This window comes from Blennius ocellaris, assembly GCF_963422515.1.
Source record: "Blennius ocellaris genome assembly, chromosome: 16".
Lineage (NCBI taxonomy): Eukaryota > Metazoa > Chordata > Actinopteri > Blenniiformes > Blenniidae > Blennius > Blennius ocellaris.
Genome location: NC_137665.1, coordinates 7,544,511 through 7,566,805, shown reverse-complemented (window position 1 = coordinate 7,566,805; position 22,295 = coordinate 7,544,511). Strand labels below are relative to the sequence as shown.

The window sequence follows — 22,295 nt, the reverse complement described above, 5'->3', positions numbered from 1 at the left end:
ATAAGTAAATGAAAGATGAAGAAAAAACTGATGGCAAATGCTGATTGTGATTATATTAGCCTTGATGGCAATATGAGTTGAACAGTCAAATCTGTGGCTGTATGACCAATATCTCAGGTAAAGACAATGAGAAACAACACTTGGGCTAAAAAGGCTGTAGTTCTCCACACAGGTTTTTGAGCTGTATACGGTGATTTTGAGAAAATTATATGATCAATGGTAAGAAGTCAAAAACATGAGGGAACAGCGTTCCCATCGCACATTACTGGAAAAGATTGCAACATGAGAGCTTCGATCCCTACTGTGCAGGATGGATAGCGGCCCTAATCCAAGGCTATTTTTAGGTAGCTACACTGCAAATCTCCCTTTTCAGAAGTGTATACCCTATATGACCATGATATGCTTGTATAATAGATGTTTAATCTCAATTTTGTTTTTTTTCTGGTGGTGTAAAGTTTAAGCACGAAATGCACATGTTTTACTGGGATCTTTCAGGAGTGCCTCTTGATGTGAGAGGAAACATATTTTAGTGTGGATTGGATCAGGAGGAATGAGAGAAGTAAGGGAAATAGAGGAAATCTCTAAGACAATAATGGTTGGCAGAGTACAGGAGGGAGGGTCACAAAGGAATAAGAGAAAAAAAAGGGGTGTTAGGAGCAGAGGATGGCGGGTTTGAACCCAGATGTTGAGTTTTAGGCATAAAGAGCCTGCATGTGTAAATCTGTTTGCAAGTCAGCCCAAATGTCTCGAAGACGTGTCTACAGTTGTGTTTGTTAAATTGACCTCATTCTTTCGCTACTTAACCTTTTTCTTTGCCTGCCCTGGAGAATAAAGCTGATGTGTACAGAATCAGCACATGCAGACACACATCTGCACATATAAAGCAATAAATGAATTTCATTTCTATATAATAGAAAGTGTGCATCTCTAAACATGTCTAACAGTTTTTCTCTATTTTTTATCGAAAAAAAACTAATATAGAAGACCATATCCTGAACCCATGTACAGTTTGAATATGTTACATTCATCATGTGAAAGAAAAACAGAAGGAGCAAATGTTAAGACAAACAATAGTCGGAGCTGAACAGCCTGGTGCGGCGTCAGTTTGTGGCCTGAAGGAAAAAGAAAAGATCAGAGTGAGAATACTCAGACTTCTACTCCACCTTCGATCTGCTGTCTTGGGAAATGTACGTTTGCTGAACAGGAGGAGGATAAGCTCCCTTGCTTGATCTTTACTCTTCGGGAATATCACAAATGCTTCCTAATATGCCTGACTGAGAGCACAAGGGGGAAAGCAACGGACTCATTGATCATGCCTGCAGGGTGTTAAAACCATGTGGGCAGACTGAGGGCGAAACAGCAACTCTTATCTTTCTCTGGTTGTCCGTCTAAACAGAAAGTTGTTTACCGTCTGAGGAGCTCTACAAAGAATGCGGACAGGATGATAAGACTGGCGTAATTCATCCTTTTATTATCGCCATCCACAATTCTACTTGATAGGCTAAAAAGTCAACAGCGTATTCATCTTGTCAACAGGCTCCAGTGTAGTTTCAACACTAATCGCTGCCTCTGTGAGGCAGGTGCGTCTATATTTATAGCTGCTTCACTATAGTTGATTAGGTCAACTGCAGTCTCCTAGCCTATTGTAATTAAAGGTGTATTTACATTCTGGAAAGGGATTATTGATATCAGCTTGGTATAGCCGATATTAAGCTTAAGTATCTACAACACAGTTTTGTTTTGGGGTTTTTTTGTTGATTTTTTTTTTTAGTAAGTACTTCTTCCCGCTATTTTCTCCCTCTGTCCTCCTTCTGCTCTCTGTAGTTTTGGGGGGCACACGTTCCACTTAACTAAAGGCAGGTCAGGCAACACCTGCATGAGAGTCGTACATCTTGAAACGGTGAACTGTCGTCACATTGCAGATAAGCTGGAAAGAGTAGACTAGTTCAAGAAGCGATAAGAACGGGAGGAGTTCATCATGCACGACCTTGTGTGAACTGCATTTATCTGGTGTGAAGTGCAATTAGTCTCAGTACTGCAGAATAATCTATCTTTGTTTCATAATGTACAAACACGAAGAGCATTGCTTGTTCTTCTATTCCAGTTCACATTGTGCTGTGTCCAGTCTGTCGCTTCTTGCTATTAATATTAAATAAATAACTACGCCTCTCCACTTGCAGCATCATAGTGTTTTGTTGTTTGTGCATCTTGTCTCGTATCAGTATGTTGTTCTTTTTTTCATATGCCCTGCGCTGTTGTTGTCCCCTGTCTTTGTTCATATTTACATACGTTCAGTCACTTTTGTTTGATCACAGATATAATGTTGATGACACGCGTACCACAGGTAAAAAACAGCCTTCAGACTGTTTCAGTTATTTCTGGATTTGTTTAAATTCATCCCATTCATTTGTCACATTGTGTCAAGCTCTGTCATAGTGGATGGGAAGTGTTTTTTTAAAGTCAGCAGTTTGTCTGAGGCTTAACCGAAGCAGTGTTTTCTCATCTGGATGTTTTTTGCTGCAGTGTGATGCCATTAGATGACGGCCTATCCAGCTCAGTTCTTTCATCAATTCTAAAGATTCTTCATAGCATCCCGCTCCTCTTGCCCCAATGCTACACTGAGGTGGTGATAAAACCGTTCAGATTTCCATAGAGGCCTGAGGGAGTTTTCTTTTTCCACAGAGGATGTCTAAAGCTCTGTTAGAGATGAGTTCTAGAGCTCCACCTGCCATTATCCGCTTCGTTAGTCAGTTGACCAAATGGCCAATTCTGTTTTTATATGTACTTTGTGCTCCTTTAAATTTCTTTCCACCTCTATTGAAGATGGGTCATTCATAATGAACCTATCACATTGAAGAGTCACGAAGCTACATAAATAATGGTGGAATCCAAAGATTTTAGAATTCAAACCTTTAAATGGATTTCATAATGTTTTATATTAAGTTTAGCCAGGTGAAATACCAGCTTATCACCTACATTTTTTTCATCAAAACTATGATGCCTGTTGAATAATGTTCTGTCAATGCTGATGATTAATCTGTCGTCTCCTCAATGACAACTGTAGACTTAATGGTTTTGTCCTGATACAGAATCAATTATGAGATGTTTTACACACCAGAGTGTGTTCACAGTCAATCACAGGTGGACGTAAACTAAGCTCTACCATCAGTACTGAGTCAAGGAAATAGGAAACATTTAGTCTCATTATAAAGTGTCACTGCAAGGTGTTTGCAGACTTGTGTCAGTGAGAGATTGCAGTTTGTAATTTGAAATCGCAAGACCAAATGATTTTGGATTCTCTTCACAACGAAAGGACAGATGGACATGCAGACTGATGAGATGAAGCTGTAAGAGACCCCGACAAGAAACAATACGCATCACTGTTAACAGACGGAGACCCTGAATGCAAATCTACATTTCTCTCTCTCTCTCTCTCTCTCTCTCTCTCTCTCTCTTTCTCTCTCTCTCTCTCTCTCTAATCTCTGGCGAAGATTCAGCAGGTTTTTTTTTTTTGTTGTTGAGGGAGAAGGTATGGAGACTGTCAGGAGCCATATGATGCTGCCTCCACAGTTTACACGTCGGCCGTGAGATTGATGGCAAGGGCATGGAGACATAAAATCTTTCAGAGAGAATTCAAAATCAGTTGAAGGTGAATGTAAAAGACAGAGAGCAGTGTTTGTTTATCTTTAAACCCCATTTGTTTCTCTCTCATACCTGTAGTTTTTTGTTATATTTATGGTAAAGGTCAGCACTGTCTCCACCACTTGGCTGACCTACATTCAAAAGGCCCTTTCGTGTGTTTGTGTGACGATGTGCACATTTGTGTGTGTGTTGCCTGAACACTGTCATTGTATAATCTCTCTGGTAGCATTTGGTTTCAAGCATAATTCAGAGAACAGTCAGAGACTCGGTTTGCAGTATGCCTGACCTACATCGGCTGCTCACAGCCCGCTTAAGACGACACATGAAGTCACACTTACTGTATCTTCCTGCAAAATGTCTGATGCCGTGTGCATGTGTGAGGTTGTGTGTTTGTACGTTTTTCACGCTCTGCTTAACAGCACACACACCAAGGCTCAACAGTTTAGTAATGATGGTAGTTTCACAGAAATGCTGCTGTCACATTAAGGTAAGGATTAGATTCTCCTTAAGCTTCTCTCAGCAGGCTGCCTCTCTCCAGGTGGTTAACAGGAGAGGTATAATCTCTACACACACACACACACACACACACACACACACACACACACACACACACACACACACACACACACACACACACACACACACACACACACACACACACACACACACACACACACACACACACACACACACACACGCAAACAGTGACAAGAACAAAAAAAAAAAAGAAACTACAGACACTGTAACACATTGACGAGACAAACACAAGCTGTCCTCCAGAAACAGGGGAAATACACATCTAACAAATAAATATCTGCAACACAAATTTGTCCACACAAGATAGGCTCCCTCACACACACACACTCACTCACACACAGACGCACTCTTTCGCTCAGCCTGTGCTATTTGCAGCAATGTGGCAGCAGTAATTAGAAGTACGACAGCCAGACAGGTAGAGGTGATGATAATGGGCCGAAGCTATTTCTGTTCCCCGCGCTCCTGCTCTTCACCCCTCTGTCTTCTTTCTCTGTCTCCTTACTCATGCCTGCATATTTTCTCACTGTCAAACAGTTGACAGCGGTCCGTGCAGAGCTCAAATCTGCATGTGCGCACACACACACTGGTCTGTTTTCCTTTCACTCATTCGCTCTTCTTCTCGATCTACACATATCATTTATAAACTTGATTTGTTTTCTCTTGGTGTGTTAAATTGTGGCAACATCAGAATGGCCTTCAGCAACATTACATTATCTAACTGTTGTTTCACTTTTGCTGAAAAAAAAAAGCAAAGACAGACCCCCCCCCCCCTTTTTTTTTAAAGACCTTACATCTGTGCGTCAGTGACTATTAAGGTGATGTCACTGCCATTAATGTGGGCCTCACTGGAAGAAAATAACACTGACATGAAAATAAGCTGTTTCCTCAGCAGATGCAGAATTGGTGCGTTAACACCAGATAATCCTACCGAGCGAATTTTTACTACTGCAAACGAGTTATTTGCACAAAACCTTTGCAAAATGTGTCAAATCCCCCGCTCACTTGTTTCATCACACCCTTTTCTGGGGAGTGGGGGCAGTAATCATCACTAAAATTCATGAATATCACTCATTGAAAGGGTCAGAATATGACCACGTCACCAAGATCTTCTGTTTTATAGTTCCATAGTCTCATCAAGTTAGATCAATAATGTTTCATAATCACTCTCATTATTCAGACATACATCCACCTGTTCTTTCCCACCAACTCCTTTTTTTTTTTAATATTCTTCCACTGGATTTACCTCACTCAACTTCCAACTGGATTTGCCAGCTCTCATTCCCTCTTGTTGCTGTGTTTATTGCACCTTAATGCCTTCTATTTGTGCATTCTATATACGTTCAGTACACAAGGCTCCTTCAGCTGGACTGACAATATTCAACTAGGTTTTAGAGCATTTTCAAAAACATGCCTCAGCTGGCATTTGAAAGAGCTGTGACTATTGAAGAAATGAGTAGTGTTACATGACATAAACACATTAAAATGCTGAAAGATGTAATAAAACCGATTTGGGTAATATTTCTTAAAGAGTGACCGAGATCAATGATTTGATATGTCGATGTCTTCCCTGTAACAAGTTGCATAATGAATGTCAAGGGTAGATTCCTAATAAATATACTAATAGAATGAACTGAAATTTCAAGGTTTTGCACACAAAATGATGTGTACAATTGTCATACCAGCATCAGTGTGCAACTGGGCTTTTTTCTCTATCATTTGAGCCGTGCTGTGGCCAATGAAGCTGGAACTATATGTGGTCTTTTAGCCAATAAAACAATTATGAAAACCAAACCCAACTTTAAGAACCGTGACTAACCTCATTGATATGGATGAGACAATTATGAGCAACTCTACTATACGTAAATGAGTTTTCATTTCTTGTTGATTTACTTTATCGGGTTATTGCATCTGCATGTTTAAATTTTCAGCTTAGTTATCCTGTTGATTAGGCTTTACGCTCACTTGGTTTTTTACTTTCTTGCAGGTTTTTAAACCTGAAACAAGACTCTTGATTCAGGTTCTGCAAACCAGCCCCGTGTTAATACTGATTCATAAAATTACAGTTACTAAATCAGTTGTTTAATGACCTTGTGTTGCCCTTGAGTCTGGGATTAATTGAAAAGCAGTAAGAGAGCCGCATGAGAGAAATTGTTATTTCCATGAATAAATGTTTTAATGTTGGTCTATCGTGATATTAAGGTTGAGTGTGAGGCTGTTATGTAACTGTTATGGCTCAAGTTAGAATGAGTCGACAGAAAATCAATGTAGTTCAGTGCAATATCAACAAAAGGCATGAAAACAATACGTGTGTGTGTGTGTGTGTGCGTGTGTGCGTGTGTGCGTGTGTGTGTGCGTGGGTGCGTGGGTGCGTGGGTGCGTGGGTGCGTGTGTGTGCGTGCGTGCGTGCGTGCGCGCGCGCGCGCGTGCGTGCGTGTATTACTGAGCATGCCCATGCCAGTTTTAGTCATTGACACGCGACAGCCAGTGTGAGCATGTCAGTTTGTACATGCGCTCGGAGCTGAGGTCTACCCCTTCAGTGTGTGAGTGTCTTTATATGTCAGTATGAACATTTCTTCACACCACATTTCCATTACAGCGCTCCAGATTTAGCATATTACCTGTCATCTGAAGGGAAACTGCTTTAACCTTGAAGATTTTACTAAGACTGCATGAACAGCTTTCCACTCTGCTGATCCTCCTCTTAGTTCCTCCTCAGCACCTTTACATCTCTCCACTTTCAGCTTGACCAATAACACCTTTCATGAGGACCACGGTCTTATGTACCCACTAAAATGTGTGTGACTTTCAACTGAGGTGAAGATATACTGTCACATGCATTATACATTATGCATCATCATACAATGAAATCTGCCGCACCCCCAAACAAAAAAAAGATTGTAAATACATTATACTTACGTCTGAATAGTAATGGTTTAATGTGTTTTATGTAGATGTGTAAGCATGATTTCTTTTTCTTCATATTTTTAAGATAAATCCATCAAGATGCTTTGCTAAAGCAAAGGGGGTCAAACACTGTTTATGCTATTGAAAAAAAAAAAGCATCCAAAAATAGCCCTGATCTCCGTAACTACCACAACTCGCTATTTCCCTTTCGTCTTATCTTCAGTGAGAATACAGTCAATAAGTTACCTAATGGGGCTGCATGCCCAGTGAAGATTGAATTGGTCTTCTTTTGTTTGTGTGTTGAAATAATAAAATATAAATCCTGTTAACCTATTCTTTGTATATTAGTCCACATTGTTCCTTAGGGTGCATTTGTAAGCCCTAGCATGCTTCCACAGAAGGCAAATCTTCCTCATGTAGAGCTGAAATGCATCAAAGCATCTGCAGAATTACTTCAGGCTGTCTGATGGCAAAACTCCCCTGAAGCTCAATTCAACATTAGAGCGCTGGATTAGGTGGTGCGTGCGTGTGTGCGTGCGTGTGTGCATGCATACGTGTGTACGTGCACTAATGAATTTGCATGTTTGTGTATGTGTACAGGGTGTTTGTGTTCTCCTGTGTAGCCGTAATCTTGTACCCACAGCAGCTCACATGCCAGAAGTAAAGCTACACATGTTGAAGAAAACGGGATAACAGTACAGTTTGGTTTGTTGTGGCTTTTAAAAACACAAATCTTAAAAGACACTTTCATGAGTCAGTGAACTGATGTAAAAAAAAAAAAAAAAAAAGAACAAGGTGCTTGATTATATTGAAGTCCATCAAAGTAAATGAACAGCAACTTTCGGCTAGTTTGAGTGCATTTCACAACTGCTGCGGATGAATCTCATACAACGGTCCACAAAAGCGTAGTGTTAAAAAAAATAAAAAAGTGCCTCTGATTCAAGTCCATCATTACTTTTGGGAGAGTTTCTCTGTGCACAGAATTGGATTTGTTCTCCATGTCCATTTATTTCTGTATACTGAAGTGTCTTCCACTGGTCCAAAAACATGTATTTAACTCTATTTACTGACCCTAAACTGCTCCCAAGTGTTGTTGTGTCACTCAATGTGTCTCTTGTGTTTGCCCTGTGATGGACCAAGCAGCCGTCCATGTATGATAATTCGCTCTATTTGAATGTTCTTATGCCTTTTTCTCATCTTTTATTTGTATTGTTTTCTTTGAGAACTGAGTTGGCTCATCATTACCCATTGCTCGCCCTTGATAGTTTATGATAGTTTACCAAAAACGTTTAGTTTGGTTGAATGTGTAATACATCATATTTTTCTTTGAATTCAAATTAATAGAAACTGAAATTGTCAGCAGGACCAGACAAAGTCACATTTCTAATCATCAATCATCTTTTCTTTCTCCCGCTTGTGGATCTACCACGATTGCCTGTTTTTCCAACCTTTACAACTCATTTCATTTTGTAGAAATTTCTTTTGCCACACTACAGAGTGAGGTATTGTGGTGTATGTTGACCCAGCAATGGCTGACACCCTTTCTAACACACTGTGGTGTGGTGTATATGATAAGCAGGTATACATGCCATTTAACTGGATCCAATCTGAGCCGCTAACTGGGGAAAAAAGCAAAGCTCTGCAGCTCAACACCGCCACCAACTGTACAACCGAGGCAGGCCTTGAATTCTACATTATGCCTCCTTTAAGAAAATAGTGGCCAGAATCTCAGATATCAGTATTAGATATGTAGTTATGTAATATCATGCAGAGTTGTGGTATTATTCATGTGGTTAATGCGTTAATTATGGACTTCCTCTAAATAGTTTTCTTTCACTGTATGATGTTGTGTCTCTGAAGTTTGTACAATTCTACAGTCTTTTTTTATGATTTGATTTCATGAGGTTACTCCAGTAGAAGGAGACTACATGCGATTTATTAGTTTCCCAGTTCATGTTGTTTGCACATATTGATTGGTTGGGCGTCAAGTTGTTCACATCTTGACGCATTTCACTGTAGATTCATTTCACTGTAGTAGTTGTAATAGTGATAAAACATGTTATCTTCTTTATTTTTAAGACTTTTGAATACGTACACAATGCGGAACATCTATTTCCCCACAAAAAGTCATAACTTTGCTCAAAATTGTAATAATCGTTTATATCAGGTGCATTACACACATGACAATTAAGGCAAACACAGTTTGAGTGAAGAGATTTTATTACTTTGACAAAGTAAAAGTGGTCTATATCCGTCTATCGTGTCAGGCACTTAAGCTGTACACAATCCAGAGCAAATATGAGAAGTGTGCGACCCAAAAACATGATCACAACAGCCTGAATTTATGATACAATGACTACTAATCTGAGATGGCAGTAACAGTTGTTTTTTGGGGGGGTTTTTCCTGTCAGCACCATGCATGTACAAGGAAAGTCACCAAATCAAGGATGTTGCACTGGGTAAACAATAAATCCACCATCATTGTGTCACAGGGTGAACATGCAAACAAACAAGAGGATTGTAGATGTAATTCCACCATTAAGATGTTGTCACATTAAGGGGAAACCTGCCAATAGATAACAGCATGTGACTATCAATTAAAGCAATGCAAACTATCATATTACAATGGAGCTATTTTCTCCACCCTGACACCCTGGAGGGAAAAAAAACAAATACACGTCATAATATAATGTCCTTGTCTGAAGATTTCCATACAGCTTCAGTAAAATCTCAAAGACGAAAAAAACTTTTTTTTACATCTAGCAAAAGTACTGATGCAGTACATGATAAAAAAAAACAGTTAACGGCAAAATATTCACAACGATCAACCTCATTTCAATAAATCTCAAATTGAGATTCTAAGCCAGTGAAACTGCAGTAGGACATGTTTCAAGAGAAACAAGTAGACAAATAATAACTTCAAAAAAATATCATATAAAAGCATGAAGAATCCTGAGCATTTAATATAAGTCGTGTTGTGCTGATCATTATAGAACAACTTGAATAAGTTCACATTCAGAAGATTTCATGAGAGGATTTTCACACAGAAAACAAATGTAAAATGTGGAGATTTTGGTAAAATGTACAAAATAAAATTTTCAAATTAAGAATGATAAGACTCAAACCTGTAACGTAGTCAGAATGTCACAACAGCAAAATGCCAAATTAATCATCTCTTTAAAACTGTGTCCAAAATAATGGACTGCTAAAGTTTACTTTGTTGTTTGCATTATCAACATACCACATCGTAGTGTCACCCACTGCATTCAAAATTTGTGAATGAAATCATGAGGTACATTTTCTAAACTCCCATTCGTAGTTCTCGTCCTCTCAGCTAGTTTTAATCTTAATTGATCACACTTTAGTCAATTTTAATTCTCACATTAAAATACATGTAATGCTGTGTGGTCTGAGAATATAACTGGCACCCCGCAATGAATATTTAAGAATGCAATTTACCACTGCTCAATGTTTTCTAATAGTTTTAGATGTTTCTTCTATTTGGGGTAAAAGCTTTAATTAATCAATGCCTCAGGGGGAGTTGCGCAATTGGTTTTTATACATCACTTGATGTGATGACAATGTTTTACGTAATGTCATTATCCTGGGAGATTAAGGCTGCAAAAATAAAAATCCAATGGAACTTTTACCTAGCATTTACTTTTACCAGCATTTGAACTCAATCCCTTGAAGCATTTATCATCTTTGCATATTTTGTTCAATTACATCTACCCTTTCCGTGCAGATGTACAATATTGATTACCTTCACCACAAAAGGCAGCTGAAAACAACTTTACTTTCTAATTAGAGAAAGGTCAGATGAGCCAACTACGAAGAAAAGTAAGACAGAGTCCCACTTAAAAGTCCATCTTAAGTGTTAACACAAGCGTTACTAAAGAACAGATAGCAGGCCGGCCTAATAAGTGCCCCAAAAAATCAATAAAGCAGTGTGTAAGTAAAATAAATAAAGGTCAAAGTGCTTGCAGATTCAATATGCTGGTGTGTGAATCGATACAGACGTGGGGGGGCGTTTGAGCACAAATAGCATATCAATGCATCTCAAATGACCCTTTTTCAAATCTCACTTCACCATTTCACATGCAAGTAAACGCATACATCATGTGGCTAAACATGTAAACGACAACAGCAGCAGGCCTTCTACAAAATGAAGCATCCTTGGTCACACAAGCTGCATTTTACTTTACAGCCATCTCGCAGTTCAGTTTGTGCTCGGTTTGGACAGTTCAGCTGTGCTTGGCAGAAAATGTGCAGAAGATTATTATCCTATTTTTACTTCTGCTGCTTGGACATGGTATGCCCGTCGGGTAGGCAATCCGAGAGTGTGACTTCGGAAACACTTGTGCCTGCACTTCTGGAGCATTGTAGTCATATGTCGCTCACACCATCACCGGGTGGGGTCCGAGTGATCAGGAGTTTCCTCGATGTGTCTTTAGTTCACTCATGCTTGAAGAAAAACTTGCGAACACATCACTCAAGTTGTGTGACGTGAACAGGACCGGAGTGCTACAATCAAATACTGAAGCCTCAGCAGTCCACTGCAGTGTGTGTTTGCATAATGTATCTGAGTTTGTGCATGCATAATTGATGGTACATGTTTTCCTACTATAGGTTATAGACAGGAGTCCCAGTGTATGTATAGGTCATAACTATCCAGGAAGTCCGTGGAAAAGACACTGGGGGGTGTTTGTGGAGCCAGCGGGGCCAATGTGGGCATTTCCTCCTCCTTTTCTTTCTCCATGGTGAAGTCCAACCAATCCATATTGTCCAACCCTTGTTCATCCTCAGCCACCATATCGAAGGTGTCCATGGGAGATGGGAGATGGTCCAGAATGCTTGGGGTGCACAACATTTGGCTGTTGAGATCGTCAAACACAGTCAACAAGCCCCCAGGTTCCACCCCCAGGAGAGGCTTTCCAGTAGTGCTTTCAAGGAAATCCTCCAAGCGACCACTTCCTCTGCGACTGAGGTGTTGTTTGTCTTCTTTGAGGAAATCCGGAGACAGAGGCTCGTGCTGCACGGAGCGGTCAGCCTGAGGGGCGTCGCGGTTGGGTGGGAATGGGGGAGAGAACTGGTGGAGTGGTGAAGGAATGGGAGATGGAGCAGCGGAGTTTGGGTACAGGCAGTGCAGAGATGAGTCTTGTGTCATGTTGAGGGTGGCGGACATTTCTGAAAGTGGGGGGGGAAAAATGAAATTGAAGTAGCGGAGAAGATGGAAATGCAAAAGTAACAACTTTGCTGAACTTTACCTCCTGTCTGCATAATAGTATCAATAAAATCTTCCTCATGCTCTGTATCCTGCTGAAAAACACACAAACGCAACAGGATGTTTAGTTCAAACTTATATAAGAATTTCACATTTCCTGGCATTAAGCAGCCCTAAAAAGAGCATGCAACTAGTTTTCCAACTTGGAGCATTAATGAAAAAGCTTGTTTGCCAAGCGACCTAATTAGACATGCAGGGCGTCATACTTTGTCATCAGATGAGGAGGTCGCTGTCTTAATAGAAGCCGGAGACAAAGGACTGAACAGGGCGTCAAAACTGTGACACACATCCTGAATAAAAGAGGGATTAAGCAAGTGAGAACAGTTCACTCAATCAAAGTTAAAGAAGAAACAAAAGTCTCCAGGGACTTCCTGAGGCCACCTTGAGAGAGTCTTCATGTCGCTGTCAGATTGCTTACAGTTTGAGAGGAAGGTGATGAGTTTTTCCCCAAGGAAGCAGCGTCCTGGTCTTTGAAGAAAGGCGGCTGGGTGAGCAGTGCTGGCAAACACTGAGCTGCTCCCTGCTGTGGTTGGTCTACAGAAACCTGAAGTCCTCCATTGTGGGTCTACAAGTGAATACATAAAGGACAAATGGTAGACAAGTACGCATCACTGTGGATCAATATTCAAAAGTACAGCAAACACAGACAGGTGCAAGTTGGAGGAATCAGGACAAATTAACTATGATTAACCACATTTTTTTTTTTATTAGATTTTGCAATATACCCCCTAGGCCAGATTACTGCCCGACCTGTTGAATCAAGAAATCACTAAAATAGAACCTGTGAAAAAAGTGAATCAAGCTGAAAGATCTCAAAATACAACATATAACAAAGTCAAGAACAGATAAGAAACGTTGACATCTATTAGTCTGGAAAGAGTCATCAAGCTATTTCTAAGGCTTTGAAACCCCAGTAAACCACAGTGAGCCATCATCCACTTACGGAGAAAACTTGGAATAGTGATGAATCTTCCCAGGAATGGCCTAATGATCTAAAAGAACCAAGAACAACACCTAAAGAAATGCAGGCCTCCCTTGCTACGGGTAATGTCAGTGTTCATGAATCAACAATAACACAAAATAATGGGGGGAAAATGGCATCCATGGGAGTTTCATGGCGGAAATCACTCCTGATCAAGAAGGACACAAATAATTGTCTCACGTTTACCAAAAGAACCTCTTGGTGACCCCCGAGAGTATCCGAATATTCTATTAACTAACTCAACAAAAGTTGAACTTTTTGGAAAGTATGTGTCATGGTGCTGTAAAACTAACACAGCATTTCATAAAAAGATCATCACAGCAACAGTCAATCATAGACGTTGAAGTGAGGTGATCTGGGGCTGCTTTGCTGCTTCAGGACTTGGACGACTTGCTGTGAGTGATGGAAACATGAATTCTGCTGTCTACTGGAAAATCCTGAAGGAGAACATCCACCCATTACTTCATGACCTCCAGCTCAAACACACTTTAGTTCTGCAGCAGGGCAATGATCCAAAACACCAGCAAGTCCTCCTCTAAATGACTTTAAAAAAAACTAAATAAAATTAAGGCTTTGTGTTGTCTAGACAAAGCACAGATGCTGTGGCATAACATAAACAGATCGTTCCGCCACAAAATTTACTTGGGTTTTGTCTAATTGTAAAATTAGTTTGATATGGAACATTTAAGTGTGACCAATATGCAAAATATAATTTAACAAAATTTTAAAATCAAGAAGTGAGCAAATGCTGTTTCATAACACTGTATGTTGCAAATAAAAATCACTGCAAAGCCATTTTAAACTTCATCAAAACATCAGCCCGATGCCACCCCTGCATATCAGGTGTCATAAGTGAGTTAAAGAAACATGGAAAGATTGCTGATAGCAGCAATCCATGTTATCAGCACACAGCGTTCCACGGAATCCTGACATTTGTTCGAGGCAAGCAGATTTACCCCACAGACCAAGTGCTCCAGCACACCTGCACTCGACAGGCAATACTGTACATCTCAATTAGCCCAGATGAGATGAAGTTTTTGTTCCCCCTTTGTTAACATCATAAATCATTGTAATGGACGGTGTCATTGGTGTAATTAGCAAAGCAATAGTAATCAGCGTCAGGCTAGTGTCAGGCACTTATCAAGGACGGCTGTCATTGCCTCAAACAGCATACATCATTAATTTTCACTGCAGCTGGGATCGCTGGAGCAGTTCGTTCGCACTCTCCGTGCTTCCATCTCTTTGTGGAGTATTAACAGACTCTTACGGTGCCGCACAAGAGACAATAAAAGAGCTTCTGGAGCTCTGTGCTCAGGGAGAAAATAAAGTATGGCCAAGATCCATGAAATGTTACAAGTATATTCCGCCATTGCGTGCGGCTTAACCTTGAGCCTTTATGTGCAGCTTTCAAGAAATGTCTCCGTGTGCACTTTTGTATAAATTGTCTCGTTTCAGCGATTTTGCAATGGGAAGAAACATTTTTTTAATCAGAAATATCCACGTTTTAGTCAGACCTTTGAAATTTTGGGTTTCAGAAATCCCATGTGCACACTCTCAGTGGTTTTATTATCGACTCTCATCAGCTGAACAGGGTTGTGACCTTGGATATTGGCTGGAGAAGACTGTTGCGAGAGGAGCATAAAAAAATCAGACTGTGAATGATGGTAACCAAGACTGTGCAGTTTTTTTTTCTTGTTTTTGCCAGTCAGTGGTCACAAAAACTGTAAAACAGCAGCTGAGTTCACTTGGCCGTGTGAGTTGTTTTACAATCTCAAGAGCTGTGGTTAGATCCAAGTTCTTGTAATGTCTTTGTGTGTCCTTGAGGAAGACGCTGAACCTGCACAGTTTTCACAATGGTGGTCAAGCACTTTGGATGGCAGCCTCTGCCATGGGAGTATGGAGTGAATGTGATTAATAGTATAAAGCACCTTTAGTCTGGTGACGCTATGAAAACGCACTGTAAAGGTAATGAAATTACACATTTCACGATCATATTACCCCATGATTATAATTTACGACCACATTCTGGCATGCTGCCAGTCATGGAATGAAAACATAGAGACTGAAGTGAAGGCGAGTCTTTTTACCTGCAGTGTAATGTGATTTGCTACTTTTCCCTCGGAAGCCTCGCTGCTTTGGTTTCCATTGAGTTGACTGGTCAGGGCAATGAGGAAGTGGTTACCATTGCTGTCTTTTACTAAAGTCGGGGTCGAGTCACTCTTGAGGAGATCCAGCGGGAAGGCGGGCTGCTGGTTGAAATATGCTTGAGACACCTGCACAAAACCACAGATTAATTTTAAAAGATGTGGACTATTGAGAAATGTACCTGATGATTCATCAAATGAATGAGTGTCCTTGTTATCACTCATTGTAAAACCAATAATAGGGAGATGTGACAGTATGCAGTATGTATAACAAAACACATCCTGACCTGTGCTGGCTGCTGCTGCTGCTGCTGCTGCTGCTGCTGCTGCTGCTGCTGCTGCTGGCCTTGGTTTTGCTGCGTCTGTATCCGCTGTTGCTTCATGTGTATCTTGGTCTGTATTTGGATCTGCTGGCGCTTTTTGCTCTGCTGTTGCTGCTTCAGATGCTGCTGTAACAGTGACTTTTGTTGCTTCAGTAAGATCTGTTGCTTCAGCTGCATCTGCTGCAGCTGTTTTGAGTGCTGGAGCTGTTCGTGTGACACCTTGTCCTGCTCCTGTTGCTGTCTGACCTGCAGCTTTTGCTGTTTCTTTTTCTTCTGTTGACAAAGTTTCTGCAGATTCTGCTGGTTCACTAGCAGCTGGTTTGGTTTTTGGACGATCTGTTGCTGTTTCTGAATGCTTTGCTGCTGTTGCTGCCGCTGTAGCAGAAGCTTCTGAATGGCCTGCTGCTGAGCCAACTGTAGAGCAGACTGCTTTAGACAAACATGAGCATTCTTCTGCTCTGGCTTGAGCTGCACTGGTTCCTGCAGCTCTGTTTGGCGCAAAGGGTGCAATAATGTGTCAGAGCCTGATGGTATAGTTGTATCAGATGAAGCTTCCTCAAGGACTTCTTCCTTCACTGCTACTCTGGTGACATCCATCCCATGTGAAGTGGATGATACTTGTAATGGAGGACAGCCAGAGGAAAGAGCAACACTGGGCTCATCAGGTGGTTCCTCTTTGACTCGTACAAGAATGAGCGGCTCTGAAACCCGTCCTTCCCGGTTCCCGTGCTCCAGCTGCCTCTTCAGCAGCTCCACGAGCCTCTGCTTCTGCATCAGCATCCTGGTCAGCTCCTCTATCTGTTTATCTTTCTCTTGCAGCATCCGGTCTTTGTCGATAGTTACAGCCAGAGCTGAGGAGGCAACAGTGTGAGCATCTGAAGAAGCCGAACAGTGTTTCTTCTGAGAGGAGGACTTTAAAGAGAACTGACAAAGTGCTGGGGCAGAGCAAGTGGGCTCTTCTTTAATGTTAGCTTGGTGTTGAGCAGTGGACGATGGCTCGACGCTGAGCTGAGTGAGAGGGGAACTCATCTAGAGAGAGAAGAAAGTGGTGACGTTTAAAATGGTTGGTAAAATACAAATAATTATAGATCAAGACTTTTTTTTGCACTCTTTTCTTTGAGAATAAAAATATTTTCAAAGCAAAATAAACAACATTGACATTAATTCAAATGATTGAGGTTCTTTCATAGCTAAAGCCTGGAGTCACTTACAGAAGATAAAGAGCTCCATATTTATTGATAGCTCCCTTTCCCACAGCTATAGTAGGCAAAACACACAGCTTTGGCATGTTTTCTACAGTTTTGTTCTTTTGGTATAAATTAGGCTTTTTATTCATATGATAATCCATTTTCAGTTTTAGTACAGGCCTTCATTTTCTTTTGTTTAACAACAAAGCCAATCTACTCAGTACACATGAAATAAGCCAACCTATATTCATTACCACCTAAATGTCTACAAATTCTTCAGTGTTAAGATTAATTCATGAGTAATATCCACTCAATTATTTAGGTGATAATATCATTAACATCAAATGTATTCAAAATATATTCCAGTACACCTTTGGTTATGTGGATATTCATTATATACAAACATACACTGGCCAAATAACAGGTATTTATAATATAATTGTTTGCATTATTAACCATATTAAATAGATTATTATATATGTTATCATATAATACAGAACGATATTGTTTGATAATGCAAAATGTTGAGTTAAATAAACCTCAAAAGAACTATAGAGAAACATGTAACACATAATGGCTACATAATAGTCACGATAAGTGTTGTGTTTTAGTGAATTTCTGAGGTTATATAAATCTAGGTCATAACAACAAGGGGAAAAAAATGTCTGACCAGTCCTCCCAGGGGTTTGTTGCTAAAGCTGCCATCTTCTGGACTCATTGGTGAATGGTTGGAGGGGGTGAGGGGAGAGACAGGCGGAGGAACAGCCACGCCACCACAAATCATGAGCTGCTTAGGTGTTGCTGCAGGTGGAGTGGCATCGGCTACAAAGAAAGTTTCAGGTAGAGGGAAGGTCATGTGAAGAAAACAGTGCAATAGTCCTCTGTTTATGTATTCTTTTGCTTTTTTTTTTTGAGCACATGCGCTGATCTTCGACTGACCAGTGTGCAAAGATGTGTGATGGCACAGAGTCTTCTGCTGTGATGATGCGTTTTTATTGGTGGCTGCAGCACTTCTGGAGGACTCTGCTGCTTCCTCAGCCCCTGGCCCTGTGGTACCCCCTGCTGTTGGAGAAAAGGTAGTGTCACTGCCTCCGTTCAGCTCCTGGTAGGTCCTCAGCCTCTCGATGAGGCCGTTCTTGGTGCCGGAGAGAGGCAAGCTTCGCAGCTTCAGCTCACACTTCAGCTCTGCAACCTGACAGGAGATGGAGTAGAAGCTAAATCAAGATTGAAGTGAGGAAGATTGAGTAAAGGCAGAGACATCAGAATACATATGAAAGAAAAATTGAAAAGGACAGATGGAGGAAAAGTAAAGCAAAACAAAAACCCCAAAAAGACTGCATAATCCATCACTGTCTCCACGTGTATCAGCTCTGAGTGGGTAGGTCACTTCACAGAGACATAACGGTAATTCTAAGATCTTTCACAAGCTTAAACAACCCATTGGTCCATTGACTCGGCAGCTTGTAAACAGTTATATTGAAGTCTGAAAGTGCTGAGACTTTTTGGTAGAGTGTGGCAATAGAAAAACAAAGTCCGGAAAAAAGGCCTATTATTGTCCCGAGCCCTCACCCGATGCTTTAAATCAGCTTTGTTGCATGAGTGAGGTGTTCAGTTATTGTGTGTCGTTACAACAGCACTTCATGTGGAAGTAAATGTTACAAGTGCAACTAACCTTCATTTCATCCAGGTTTGAAGGCAGGGATGTTGGTTTTGTGCCAGCTGAAGCTGCACTGTTCCCAAAGTTGTGGTCCTGTTGGTTGGAAACACTAGTTGAAGGGGCAGCAGCACGCTGAGGAGGAGAGGACGAGGTAGTTGGGGATATAGAGGAGGAAGAGGAGGCGGAGGAAGAGGAGGAGGACTGATCTGACTGAGGCCTGTTGGAGAGAAGGACAAACAAACAACTTATTCAGTCCGCAAAACTCTTTTGTCTCTCCCATGTACTGTATATTCTAAATGAACGCATGCATGTAAGTTGTTGTCAGGAATGGGTTCTTTTCAGATCAACTTGGAGCTCATTCAAGGTACATAAACCCGGGCAAACTCGCTACTCACTTGGGCGGTGCAGGCAGGATGGTGTGGTAGTTATAGTGCTGCTGCTGCTGCTGCTGCTGACTGAGGATCTGAAGCTGCAGGAAGAGCTGCTGCTGTTGGAGGATCTTGGCATAAGATGAGTCCAGATGGGGCGGAGGCTCTTTATCCCCCTTCTGGTCAGGAGGGATGTACTGATGGTACTTTAATTTTTTCACCTGTACGGTCACACATCAGCAATATTAGAATGTTAGAGATACGTGGCTCACTCTATGACAAAATGATGTGTGTCTTTTGAGTTTTATAGACCTACCTTTGGCTTGTTGTCTTTGGCTTTCTTGTGTTTCTGTGTAGAGTTTGGCTTTGGCTGCGATAAAAAAAAAAAAGACATACATTATTGATAGCATCACTTTGTATAATAGAATGTTGAATTTGATATCAGAATGAGAAACTCTACACTCATGAAAACTTTTTTCACCACCTGCAAAACGAGTATAGTACAAAGGCCTGCCAGACTCGTGTCCAATCCAGCTTTAACCAAAATTCAGAATTAATGGTGGATTTGTTCAATGGTTTTAAAATACAAATGTTTTCAAAAATCTACCAGTTTGAGCGCTGATATATGCTTGTCTGACTTGTGCTCGCTCACAATTTGACTCTCCAGCAGTGAGTAAGAAAGTGTAAACTGGGTAATGTCAATGAATATTACCTTTAGATGTGCATTTTGTAGCACATATGAGTACTATTTTATCTGAGAAAATGTATGTGTTGGTTTTATACCTTCTTTTGTACACTATATTATCATTTCTGGAATTTGATGAAAATGTTACTAATACTTAGGAGTTGTCTGTACTTTTACACCAGCATTGTTTTAATAACAACAGTATGTTTAATCAGTGTGACAGTGATAGTACCTGTGCACATGATCTCAGTACTCTTTCTACTTCTGTTAATTCCACAATTAAAGAATCAAAACACATGTGATTGTTGGTATTCACCTTGACATGAGTGTGAGCAAGCATCCTCTGCACCGAAGCTGCTGTTTTTCCATTGGTCAGCTTCAGTGAAGTGGCTGAACCTGAGAGCAGTGGAAGAGGGCGAGCTGGAGGCGGCACCTGATAGATTAGATGAAATCTTTCAGTGATAACATGGTGGTACACAACACTGCACATTGGTGGCCAGTCTGTGTAACCTTTTCACTGGAGTGCTCCTACCTGTGTAGGAGAAGGGAGGCTGTTCCCAGCCAGAGTCTCTGCTGGAGAGGCCTCGGGTCCCAGGGCCAGAAGACACTCCTGACTGGCTGGCTGTCCTGGAGACAGGTTGGCATTACTGTCCTCATCACACGATGAGGTCCCTCCTGAGGCCTTTGGAAACTGTGTCTCTGAAACAGGGAGTGGACGTTATGTGGTCAAAATCAGCTAATATCTTTATTTTTTTCAAAAAGCATCTGCCCGAGATACTTTTCTTATTCCTCTGTCTATGTTTGTTTAAATGTCTGTCTTGTGTACATCCCTCAGATCATTTCACATTATCACCGCTGCTTCTAGGACAGGTGTGAGCTACACATGACTGCATGCCTGCATTAATGTCTGACAAGCAACATGAAATGTAACACAAAATAAACACTGGCAGCCGCTGCTATTTTATCGCACCAAAAAAACAGATTGTTGCTGCGGCGCGTCATGCTCTGCCACTGTGACATGGATGCCAGTTTGAAATGATAGTGTCTCTTTTGTCTGTGGTGCAGCCCTGATGAGTGGAGCTCGATCCAGGCGATCGTTTTTATTCTTCTAAGTTTATTTTCAGCCAAGCCGAACGGGGCGGGCCATTTCATTCATTATGAGACAGATGGTGTGATTACTCAGGACGATGTTATGCTGAGAATCATTTCAGCAATAAATGCAGCAAATACACTTTGTAGTTCTCTGTGTAGGTGTGAAAACAACAATATTATTAATGCAAGCAACTAATTAACATAGCTGTACTAATTAACACCCAATGAAAGCTTGTGACTGAAAATGAAGCAAAGACAAGCTGCACAAATACTTATTAACTTCAGTACTGGGTTTTCAATATTAGCCACCATTAGAAAGGTTCAGATGTCCTCAAGAACAGCAGTGAATCCAAGCCATGGTCTTCCTGCTAAATATTCCCTCAGGCATATCATATAATCATTTCATTATTATGCAAGCTTACAAGACTTCACAGGGATTTAAAGAATAAAGAGCCCTGTTAGGGATCAGCACAGTCTTCTTTCCTTTTTGATCATAGATGTGTGTTATTTAATTACAGGAGCCGCTGTAGTCTGCAACAGACAGCTATGTAGAATTCACTGCTGGCCATTAATTTACAATCAGCAGGAAGTGATGAAAACACAACATGGGGCTGATTTAGTACCCCCTGATCTAATAATGTGATGCCTTACCTACTGCTGGGCCAAGCTGTGCTGGACTAAACTATGCGCGTGTGTGTGTGTGTGTGTGTGTGTGTGTGTGTGTGTGTGTGTGTGTGTGTGTGTGTGTGTGTGTGTGTGTGTGTGTGTGTGTGTGTGTGTGTGTGTGTGTGTGTGTGTGTGTGTGTGTGTGTGTGTGTGTGTGTGTGTGTGTGTGTGTGTGTGTGTGTGTGTGTGTGTGTGCTGTGCTGTGCTGTGCTGTGCTGTGCTGTGCTGTGCTTTGTATGCTTGTGTCTTTGCATGTCAACCTTCAGTAACTCTGTGGTCACAGTGCTGGTAATGCATTTGTGTTTACTGGGTGGCAGTGACAGAGATGGATAATCCACTGACACCTTTGTTATTGAATTTCAACAATCATAGTCTAACACATCAGTCAAACGGCTGGACCCACTGTCTCCAATCTTGTACTCTGACAGTATCGAACATATATATGGACACATATACAGTATACTGTATGTGTGTTTATTTTACCCTTTTGACGCATGAAGTCATTTGCTGTGACTTTATGCTATTTTGTTCCGTGTTGTCTCTTAATACAGAATAATGACTATTATTGAGTTTTCTGCTATTTGTGATTGCAAAATGGAAGAAATGTTTTGAACCTCTTGTCTGGCAAGCAAGGATGACGGCACGTGGTTCACTATATCCCACTTTAGCCTTTCTAAACCCAAAGAGAATGCCCCTCTGGTGGGAGAGTTTGTGTTGACATATTGAATATGATATAGTTTCTTTTTGGTTGTTGTTGTTTTGAGCATTTATTGCATGTGTGTGTAATTATGTACAAGTACAGCTCGAGTGTCTGAGAGATATGT

General features: G+C 40.9%; 1 protein-coding gene across 1 annotated transcript in view; it reads right to left on the bottom strand.

Moving 5' to 3' along the window:
* Positions 1–9,331: 9,331 nt before the first annotated feature.
* Positions 9,332–22,295, bottom strand: part of LOC308141788 (myocardin-related transcription factor A-like) — a 28,259-nt gene continuing 15,295 nt past the window's right edge. Inside the window, exons 6-18 of the mRNA XM_080512008.1 lie at positions 20,246–20,412; positions 20,030–20,146; positions 19,345–19,398; positions 19,056–19,249; positions 18,676–18,877; positions 17,943–18,195; positions 17,674–17,825; positions 15,781–16,845; positions 15,437–15,622; positions 12,786–12,932; positions 12,574–12,657; positions 12,351–12,402; positions 9,332–12,270 (exon numbers count right to left, since the gene is read on the bottom strand). Of these exons, the coding sequence (XP_080368134.1) occupies positions 11,714–12,270; positions 12,351–12,402; positions 12,574–12,657; positions 12,786–12,932; positions 15,437–15,622; positions 15,781–16,845; positions 17,674–17,825; positions 17,943–18,195; positions 18,676–18,877; positions 19,056–19,249; positions 19,345–19,398; positions 20,030–20,146; positions 20,246–20,412 (3,230 nt within the window). The 3' untranslated portion in view covers positions 9,332–11,713. The remainder of the gene's footprint in view (positions 12,271–12,350; positions 12,403–12,573; positions 12,658–12,785; positions 12,933–15,436; positions 15,623–15,780; positions 16,846–17,673; positions 17,826–17,942; positions 18,196–18,675; positions 18,878–19,055; positions 19,250–19,344; positions 19,399–20,029; positions 20,147–20,245; positions 20,413–22,295) is intronic.